The sequence below is a fragment of the Glycine max genome, chromosome 8 (assembly GCF_000004515.6).
Source record: "Glycine max cultivar Williams 82 chromosome 8, Glycine_max_v4.0, whole genome shotgun sequence".
Lineage (NCBI taxonomy): Eukaryota > Viridiplantae > Streptophyta > Magnoliopsida > Fabales > Fabaceae > Glycine > Glycine max.
The window spans coordinates 20535108-20545717 of NC_038244.2; the positions used below are offsets into that span (position 1 = coordinate 20535108).

A 10610-nucleotide genomic window follows, 5' to 3' on the forward strand; every position below is an offset into this window, starting at 1 on the left:
ACATCTTGGGGATATCCGTGCGAATAAGCCAAGTGTAGTTGAATGACTTGATCAGTTATCCAAGATTTTTTTGGATACAATGTCTCGATGAGGAGAAACATTAGAGACATATGACTACAAAAACACAAGACATTTATCGTGTCATCGTTGGTTGAGGAGACGTACTTTAAGACCGTACAACTCTTTGCTATTAGAGACAAACTCAGACAATGATTAACTCCGGGCTCACAGTATTCCGAAGTCGTCTTTAAGACAATGAATAGCGGTCAACAAGAATCAAATATAAACATTGTAAATTGTAAATGAATTCGACAGACACAACCACACATTTATTGTAACAAAGACCCAATCTTCACTTCAAACACCGAGACCACTTGGAAGGTTTAGGATAATGTTACAATCTCAAAAGTGTAATTGTGGTGAATATCATGCTAACACTTACCGTATTCTCACATCATGATTGTCTATAAATCTGTCAATGTTCATCCCATGAACTATGTGTCATCGCTATTTACTTTATAACACATTTTGCACATCTAAGACAACTCCTTTGGTTTAACTGCACACGAATTAATCTGGCAAGAATATGAAAGAGATCAGTGGACCCATGTCCAAGGAGAAAGAGGACTACAAAGGATCGTTCCGGTTTCAACTAACATTCGTGTTGAGATGGACGAACACGAAAATGAACGAAAAAATAGAAAAAAATGTGAAATTTATTGGGAACAGGACCATAACAGAAACAACAATTGTCCCAACATACCTTCATCTTAAGTTTTTCTTTAACCTAATGTGATTGTTTAAGTATTTTATTTATAATGTAGTATAATGTTCTTTTATAAATAAATTATTAAACAAAAATTATTATCATTTTAAAAAAAATCTAATGACAAACAAACAAATTATATTTAATAAAATAATAATATTAAAAGATACTGCAAAGTAATGTATATTGAGTATTTTTTTTCTAAATAGGTGCATTTTAAGAAAAAAAATTGGAGAAAGAATGTGTATTTATATAATAAAAAAACCCAAGTAAACATTAATCACGGAAACTAACAAACAAAAAAAGTTACAAACTCACTAATTATAAGAATCCATATATGCATCTTTCCCCATTGCCAAGTATGATAGAGGCCTAATGAACAAACATAGCGTGTCCTACTAGAGGGGCCAAGACGAAATGACAGATTAGTTACTTTGGGAATTAACCCTATGTAAACTTATTCAACATTTGATTGATCATTCATTTCCAAAGTGTCACCAAATAAAGAGTAAAAGCACAAACAAGAAGAAAGACAATAACATCCTATGCAATATTCAACTGAAAGCATCCAATCTGAAATTTTATGTACTGATCTAATTTCATTTAGAAATGGAATGAATAGTAAATAGAAATATATTAAAATGAAGAATTATAAGCAATTTTTTTTAATATAGAAATCAGGCATACTTCTCATTCACTCCTTATTTATTACATATCTATGACATTGAAAATGATTATAATTGGACCAAACTCCAAGTTGGATTAGTACAAGAACAAAATTTTACATTGAAACTTCTCATAACCAGGATTTCTACATGTTGGTTTGGTTCACTCATCAATGTGATCCGTAATTCTGGTAATAAATATAATTTCCAAAACCAACTTGAATTTCAATTACATGTGCTACTCCCTTCCCCAACAATTAATGTTCATCACCAGAAAATAAAAGAACAATTTAGACCAGCTAAAATGTTTGTCTAGCAATAAAGTGTTGCATACAATAAAGTGTTGCAAACAACTCACGACCAAGACAATAGATGAAGGACGGACTGAACAAATGATGACTAGCATATTAATTTCTTACTCTTCAAGTTAGATTTCCTTCGTGTACCAAAAACCAAAACCAGAGAGACATGAGGTGATTTTGTGTCAATCAGAGTAGGGTTTGATTCTGAACCTGTAAAGAAGCCTCTTTATTTTTCAAGGTAGGATTGTCTATGGTGAGCAACAATTTTCCCAGTTTGGAAACCACTGGCTCATCGGTGGGGGACATCTTTGTGGTCTTGTGTATGATAACTACCCTCCTCCTCAGCTTTTACTTGTTCTTTCTGAACCACAACAACGGCAAGGAGCTTTGCTTTTTCTATTCAAAAACATACATTCTTTCGTTTATCTATTCTGATCTACGAAATCCTATGCCATATGCCGCACACAAGACACAAACTCCTCTAATTTTACTTAAGCTGCTTTACTCTTCCAACCCACCCTTCTTATCTTTAGCTATGATTTGGTTGTCAAATAAAAATAAATTTTGTATCACTCCCTCATTTTTACTATATTATTTTAATTTAAATATTTATTTTCAATTTCACACAACCAAACCATACGTTAATTCCCTTTCAAGTTTTTTACTCTTATTCTTTCTTTAATGGATAAAGACAAGGAAAATATTCAACAAATAAACTCTTTAACCACCCTAATAAAGCCTACAACTTTCTAGAATAATCTCAAACTTTTACTCTCCCCATTCTATTATAATTATCATTCTAATTATTTTATACATATAAAAATTAATAAATAAATAAATAAATAAATAATAATTTTATAAAATTAATCTTATCTTCATTTATTCACTTTTAGTTTTTTTTTCACCCATTAATATTATAAGAAATATAAATAAAAAATAATTAATGTTTTATTAAAATTAAAATGATAATTATTTAAGACTTATTTTTTCTTTTTATATGATGGAGTATTTATTCTCACAGAATTTAATTTTTTTAGGTTCATTATAAGACTAATTATTCATTAACACTTTGTCACACTTAAAATTTACCACTTTTTTTCAAACTATTTTATGTATATGTGTATATTTTTGTTTTTAATTATATATTTTTCCTTTGTATTCTCCTATGAGGTGGAAATAAGATTAGGAAAACAAAATTTAATTCAAATTTGAGAAAATTACAAGAAAAGAACAAAAATATTTTTTTAAACCTTTGAATTTCTCTTTAATTAGATATATTTTTTTCTTTTTTCTTATACAAACGTGCAATATTTTACATGTGAGAATATGTGAGTTTTAAATATGTATAATAAGTATAAGTATTTTCTTTTTAAAACTGAATAACATTAAATACTAAATATTTTATTAAATTTAGTCGTAAATTAATTATTAAGTTTAAGAATATTAATTCAATAAATTAATCTAAAGGAGCAAGAGAAACAATAGCGTAGGAAATTTCAAAATAATAAATAAGAGAAACAAAAAACACATAAAATTATAAATAATTTTAATAAAAACAAAAATATAATATTTTAATATATACTATACTAATAGAGAAAATATTTTTTGATAAAATCCTTTTAATTTTACCTTTTTATTATATGTCGGTTGACATTAATGATGGAGCTAAGCTTAAGCATGTGCTTGGGATTTTTTTTTTCAGAAAAGCAAATGCGTTTTTCTTTTTCAAAGATATTTTTGTATGGACTAAAACAATAAAAAAATTACAGTAACTAAAATGAAAAAAAAAACACTAAATTATAAAAATAAAAAGTGTATTTAAACCTTGAAATGATTATTATGTTATTTTGTTTTGTCACTATAATTAATTAAGCTAGCACCGTACGTATCCACTCTAAGATCTAAATATTATTCCCTGTGAGAAGCTCATGGATTGGAAATCGGATTAACATTCTCCAACCAACTTAATTCTCACCACCCAAGGTATTTTCTTTTTTCTTTTTCACTACTTAACTTCTCCAGTTATACCGTCACAGATCCAATAACCAGCTGGGTCGGTGGAAGCAATTTTATATGAAGATAATAATTACTGTCGTCATATGAAGATAAATGTTACAATCATATAAAATTTCATATATATACCATTAAATAAACTATATATTTTATAATTGTCTTGTACGTGATTGCATAATTATGGTTAAGCCACTTTTTTAATTGTTGTTGATGCTGTTATAGGCGTACGTAGGTTATCAAGTCTTTGCTTCATTGATATTATTGTTGATTACTTTCACATTTCAGTTTTTTGGCTTTTTCATTGTGTTTTGTCTTGCTTTATTCACCCTAAGCTATAACTTTTAGCTTGTGGGGCATTACGTTAGATTAGAAAATCAAAACAAATATTTATCCTTAAGTAAAAGATCTCAAGGATAGAATTAGGGACAGAGATTGAAGTTGTCGCACTCCATAGTAAGCCAATTGATCCACAAGTTATGGTTGATTAGTTACACTTATTTAGAGGCAAACCAAGACGATGCAAATGTACATGTGTATACGTTTGATTCTGAACTATAGATGCTTAGGAGTGTGGTTGTTGTTGATGTTATGTATGGAAAATGGGGGCAATATTGAATAATTGATATTTTTTGTATGAAACAGAAATAGAAGATGATGCGAGTTTAACTGAATGGTGTTGGCAGGATGTTGAATATGATTGGTGAAGATGGAGTGGCATTGGAATTAAACTTGAGATTGAGATTGAGATTCTAAATTCTAGTATGAAATGGAAAAAAAAAAATAGTTTTCTTGGCTGACATGATTGCACGTGGCATATGGATCAAAATATAAATGGCAGCCACAATAACAGAAGCCAGAAAGGCCACACAAATAAGTACCAATCGGTCCCACCCCGAATACAAAATGTGAAGTGAGGAAGCCTAGCCTTGGTTTGGTTTATGCATGAATGGCTCATTTATTGGCGAGCAACCCCAATGCTTCACAGAAACTTATATGCTCAAACTTGGAGTACTATGGTGTTAGAAGTAGAAGAGGATCCAGAACCACGAGTGCGTGTTATAGAGTGGGAAGGAAAAGACGATGTGGTTTGGTGTTGCAATGCAGCAGCACAACTGATCAGGATGTGAGGTTGCAGATTGAGAATGGTAGCAGCGGAAAGCTTAAGCAGCAGTTTGAATATTTGGTTTGTGAATATGGGTGGAAAGTAAGAAGACTATTTGAAAACGCAGATGAGATAAAGAAGGCATCTCAAGTTCAGGCCGAAGCTTTCCATGTTCCTGTCTCTCTTTTCAATGACTTGTTCTTCCAGTTCTTTCAGGTTCCTTTTCCTTTTCCTTTTTTCTGCTTCCAAGACACAACTTTGCTTAAATAAAATACATATATATAGGACATGAATTAAATTTGACAAATTTAACAGGGCAGCATCTCATCATGCATGCCTATCATTTTTTACAAAGAGTAAATAATAATGTATATCAAAGGAAAAATTGCTAGCATCATTAGACATATTATAAAAGCTTTCAATTCAACTCTTGATTTGTGAGTAGGTCAGCCTTATATTTTGTGATCAGGCACCCATCTCTTAATTAATATGTGACTTTTGCTGTCTTGATCCAATAGGCGGAAGTGCTTTCAGGGCTTCTTTACAAGCTTAAAAACTCACCTCCTAATAGGTAAATTTGTTCTTTCTTAGCAAGCTTATGAATATTATTGTTATGAAATCTGTCAACTTATAATATAAAGCTACTTTAAAAATAAATTATGATGCAGCATGAGATAACCTTTCTTGTGTTCACCTATTTGAGTTATAGGCCACAATATGAGAATAGATATCAACCGCAACAGTATCTGTCTGTCTGGCTTGCAAATTGGAATCTCAGCAATTCTTAGCCACTATTCACTAATGTATGATGCTATTCAGGTATGCTTGTTTGGTAGCTGAGACAGCAATAGACGATCCAGATTCGGCAAAACAACTTGTAGGTGTCATAGATGTCACTGTCTTACGAGACCAAAACGTGCTCCAACATCTTCCTCCCGAAGCTGAAGAATACCTTTACATATCAGGAATAGCCGTCTCCAAAACATTCAGGTGATTAAGCACAATTTGATCTTCCTTGTATTGTTATGAAGTGTATATTCATGAAACTAATTGATGGAACAGGAGGCGAAAAATAGCGACTGCCCTGTTGAAAGCCTGTGACATGCTTTCCATTTTGTGGGGTTTCGAGTTTCTTGCCCTTCGAGCTTATGAAGAAGATCTAGGTGCTCGCAAATTGTACACAAATGCTGGGTACCAAGTTGTGTCTCGTGATCCACCATGGACAAGTAATTGGATTGGAAGGAAATGTCGTGTTCTTATGATCAAAAGAACTAGTTTCTCCAAATAGCTTAATTTAATTAGAATTCTCAAGACATCCAAACAAGATAACAGAAGCAGCAAATGTATTCTAGGTATATAGCATGATTTGTTCATTATCACTCACTCATTGCTCACACGTTTTCTCTGGTGTTTCTCACATTTTCCCCCCTTGTGAAAAGACAAGATCCTTGACCTCTACTCTGCATGCCCTCTTAATCCTTCATTGCCCAGTCCCAAATACCCTTTCAACTATTTTGACACTCCCTTGCTTTCCTGTGTATCTCACTGATTTTCAAATCTACAAAACCCACATGTCCATTCATAGTCAATCAACAAATATATCTTGATTGTAACGTAATATTAGAAAGATGTTAAATCAGAAGACACGATCATTTTGCATCACTAGAATACTGAATAAATATCAATTAAAAAGAAAACCAACTAAAGATTAGACGGATGTACTCAAAAGCTCTTCCGTGCAGTGGAGATGACCAGTTTCTTCTAGTTAGATATTAAGTGCAAATTTAATTTAACTTATTTTAATGAAATAATCACTTATTCTTATCAGCTGAAGCTTTATAAATAACAAACAAATGTTAACTCAATCGGGGAGAAAAGGAAAGGTAAAAATGTTCACACCTTGTCGAAAAGCAATTTACTTTTGACTTATATCAAACCTATTGCATGTTTCAGTAATATACCCAATAAGAATGTAGAATGCTTATTGCTCATTTATACACAGGTCCAGCGTTAACAATCATCACCGAGGAGTTTGCTTATTTCACATGGATTACCGAAAGCACAACAACTGAGTAGGAGGCGAGAAAAAGTTGCATAATAAAACATCTTGTCATATACAAACCATTACGAGAATATCAAAAGACAACAAATATTAACTTTAAATCCTTACGGCATACAATATGCCCAGTTATTCATTTTCGTATGAGCTTTACACAAACCTTGTCCAGATATGTAGAAACTAGAAAGACAACAATTCCAAGCAAACTGTAGCTATGGCTCCACAATGATTTTTCCAGTAGCATGGCCATCAATGCTCTTAGCCCAAGCATCTTCAGCTTTGCTCAAAGGAAACTTGGAGTCAATAACAGACTTGAGTTTCCCATCCTTCATTAATTGAAGTAGATATTCCAGGCCCTCACGCTGGACATTTACAAAAAATGGCACCAACTGCTTCTTGGAAAAAGTAATTTTCTTCACGGCAGCAGTCCACAATGAACTTGCATTAGGTGTTAAATCAACTACCACCGCTTTTTCAGTCAAATTAGGATCAAAAGTTGACCAAGATATTCCAGTTGTACAATTTATCACTGCATCATATTTCCTACCAGATGGACTCTTGAGTGCAGCCCCCTCTGGAGTCCTGTAGTCAAGAACCTCATCGCAAGCCCTTAACAAAGTCAATGTTGCGAGCCCCACAAGTGGCTGTGACATGGGTGTTCCCTAGTTTTGCTAGTTGAACAGTGTAGTGACCTACACCACCTGAAGCAGCAGTTACTAAAATGTTCTTGAGCTGGCCAGTCCCATCAAGCTTAACTCCTGCAATTTGAGTGAGGGCATCACTAGCTGTGAGCCCGGCGATAGGTAATGCTGCAGCTTCAGCGGCTGAGACCTCAGATGGTCTGGCAGCTGTTAAGCTCTCACTAGCCACAACAAACTCAGCCAGTCCACCTCCATACTGTTATTCAACAAACACAACACGAAATGGTTATTTGACAGCAGCCATTATAAATAATAATAATAATATACTAGTGTATGAATTGGACAAGGTTCTTTAACTTCGAACAAGAACTGCTGTAACATGCCATTTATTTCACACTAGAATTCATTTAGCATTATGTGTTCGAACTAAAGAAGGCTGTGGCCTGTGGGGGACTATTCTGCTGAGCCAATACTGCCAAAGGACTTGGAAGTGGAGTAACTGATGTGGCAGAGCCTGAAGATATCTTAGCCGCTCGGGAGGTTAACAAAGATGGTGAAACCATCACGCAATGACTAGTCAAATGGAAGACAAGGACTGTAGATGAAGCTACTTGGGAGTATGAGTTCATCATCCACAGCCAATTCCCTTCCTTCATCCTTGAGATAGAGGGGATTCCTCTTCTTGGTTGTAGCACAGCCACGGCTTACAGCTTGGGCAGGGGTTTTCCTCAGAGGAGTTTATACTTTATACTCAGTTGGTAGGGAATTAATTGTAATTCTGCACATTTTTCCTTTGAATAACACTACTCTATATTGGTTTCTATTATATTCTAAATTTCTACTAGCTTTTTGATAGACACACAATACACTTCCGCTCAAGGGGCTATTAAATGAAAAAGAAAGGCAGTGAAGTAGGTAGTATTATTATGAAACTAAGAGAGGACGAGTTTTGGCATGGGGTAAGGTCGCTGTCTTGTGACGTGATGATCTATCTAGTTGTGGAAATTCCCTCTCCACTCAAGGCCTAAGGCTGCATATGTCAAAAGGCACAAAACCCTGAAACTGAGTAGGAGCCTGGCCTCTTAACATTATATAATTAAGAAAGTGTTATTGTTCAAGTAAGTGGCAAATTAAGATTGGTAGTAACAAACAGTAAGTATCATGTATAAGTACAATAACAACTATTGAGAGGTTCTTTAGTGAAAGAAAGGGAGAATTAGAATACTTGATGGTTGAGTTTAGCAAGGACTTTGTCGCCAACTTTGAAATCTTTGACTTGTGGTCCGATCTCAACTATTTCTCCTGCGACATCAGTGCCTGATGCAAAAAATAATGAATGAATTTGAAATATCATAAAAGTGAATGGTAGAGAGTTAGATAAGAAAAGAATGAAGAGATATTGCATACAAGGTATGTGGGGAGAAATAAGGGACGGAGAAGACCCTTTTGGATCTTCCAATGAATGGGGTTTATGCAAATTGGTTCCAGTTTGAGTAAAACCTCATTTGCCTTTGGACTGGGAACACCAACTTCAACAACACAACAGAGACTTGAAAGAAACCTTGAGGCCAGCGGGACCTCCACCGTAGGCGTCGTAGCTAACCGCTTGCATCAGATTCAATCTTCCTTTGCTATTCGTTAATTCTTACAGATTACAACTTCTGCAACTGCTACATTACCATTATATAGGAACAATATATCGGCCCAATTATAATTTAGGCTTAACTAGTATTCAATCCTTTGTAATCAATCAAGTAATGTGAATATGAATCTTTTTAAATATATAAATTATATCGTAATTAAAATTTATAATAAATAAATATTTTGAATTTATAAATTATGTTTTATATTTATGATTAATAATTTTATATTATGATATAAGATTATTTTTAGTTATTGATAATTTTGTTTTAAAATAATAATTAAAAAATGAAAATGAAAAATTAAATAAAAAACAATATGGAGAAGAATCTCTTAAAATGCATTATAATTTAAGCTAAAATACAATTTTGTCCTCCTATTTTTTTTAAAAAAAAATTATGTTTTTAGTATTCCTATTTTTTAAGTGAGATATTTCATCTTCTACTTTTTAAAAAGCTCTAATTTTAGTCTTTCATTTTTTAATTAAAATATTTTATTTTTCATTTTTAAGAAATTCACAATTTTAGTTCTTGTGACGAATTTCAAAGTTGATCTATTTATTCTGTAAACATTAGTTGACAACTGTTTGTTTATTATATATATGATAAATGTTTTCTTAAAATTATTCAATTACTAAAGGGCTTAATTTATTTTAAAAAAAAAAGAATTAAAACTGTGAATAGTCAATAAGTCTGAAATTGATCAAGGGAACTAAAATCGTAAGTTTGTTAAGAATGGGAGACTAAATGTCTTAATTAAAAAACAAAGAAACTAAAATTACATATTTTTTAAAAATAAACGACAAAATGTCTCAATTAAAAATATGAAAACTAAAATAAAAATTTTTGAAAAATAAGGGAATGAAAATTATGTTTTAGTCTATAATTTATACATAGAGAAAAATGATCATACTTTTAGTCTTATGGTTCTCTCTTTCATAGAGAAATGAAAATAAAAGATAAATATTTAGTCTTATATTGAGATTCATAATATAAAACAATTTTTTTCACTCAAGTCAAAAAAGGAAAAAGAAAATATAATAAAAATTGAACCCTTCATTTTTTTTTAATAGAAACCTTTCATTATCATTTCTTATGTAACTTTTTCTTCTCCATTCCACTCTCATCGTTTCCTCCTCTCATTCTTCTCACTCTTATTCCTTTGTTGTTCCAGAACCTATCAAATTCCTTATACCCCTGTGACACTCAAATGTGCAAAGATGATTTTAGTTAAGGAAAAAATAACATCTCTTAAACATTTCTATTTGAAGTTCCTTCTGGTAAACCCATTACTCATAAGCTAGATGATTATTTTTTTAGACAAAGATTAGTAATGGGTTTTGTGCATGAGGTGTTGGAAATTTAAATGTTAGTATTCTTGTAATTTTCTAAAAAAACCCATAGGTATTATAATTAATATGT

General features: G+C 32.2%; 1 protein-coding gene, 1 long non-coding RNA gene and 1 pseudogene across 2 annotated transcripts; 1 reads left to right on the forward strand and 2 right to left on the reverse strand.

Annotated features, from left to right (window-relative positions):
- Window positions 1-335: 335 nt before the first annotated feature.
- On the reverse strand, window positions 336-2248 carry LOC121175318 (uncharacterized). Its single transcript, XR_005892642.1, has 2 exons — window positions 1944-2248; window positions 336-575 (listed from the first exon to the last, which is right to left on the reverse strand). It is a non-coding gene; the product is annotated as an uncharacterized lncRNA (long non-coding RNA).
- Window positions 2249-4640: 2392 nt separating this feature from the next.
- Window positions 4641-6228, forward strand: LOC100808330 (ribosomal protein S18 acetylase RimI-like protein). Its single transcript, NM_001255512.3, has 4 exons — window positions 4641-5064; window positions 5367-5419; window positions 5668-5838; window positions 5911-6228. Exons 1-4 carry the CDS (start codon window positions 4693-4695, stop codon window positions 6134-6136), a joined length of 822 nt encoding a protein of 273 aa, NP_001242441.2. The 5' UTR covers window positions 4641-4692; the 3' UTR covers window positions 6137-6228.
- A 710-nt stretch (window positions 6229-6938) lies between these two features.
- LOC100779451 (chloroplast envelope quinone oxidoreductase homolog) lies at window positions 6939-9160 on the reverse strand (annotated as a pseudogene).
- Window positions 9161-10610: the final 1450 nt, after the last annotated feature.

What these genes read in the sequence shown, in the direction of transcription:
- LOC100808330 (NM_001255512.3), top strand. Translation starts at nt 4,693, where the DNA reads ATGGCTCATTTATTGGCGAGCAACCCCAATGCTTCACAGAAACTTATA. An exon ending in TGTTCTTCCAGTTCTTTCAG is followed by an intron (nt 5,065 to 5,366) that starts GTTCCTTTTCCT and finishes TTGATCCAATAG; the next exon opens with GCGGAAGTGCTTTCAGGGCT. An exon ending in AAAAACTCACCTCCTAATAG is followed by an intron (nt 5,420 to 5,667) that starts GTAAATTTGTTC and finishes GATGCTATTCAG; the next exon opens with GTATGCTTGTTTGGTAGCTG.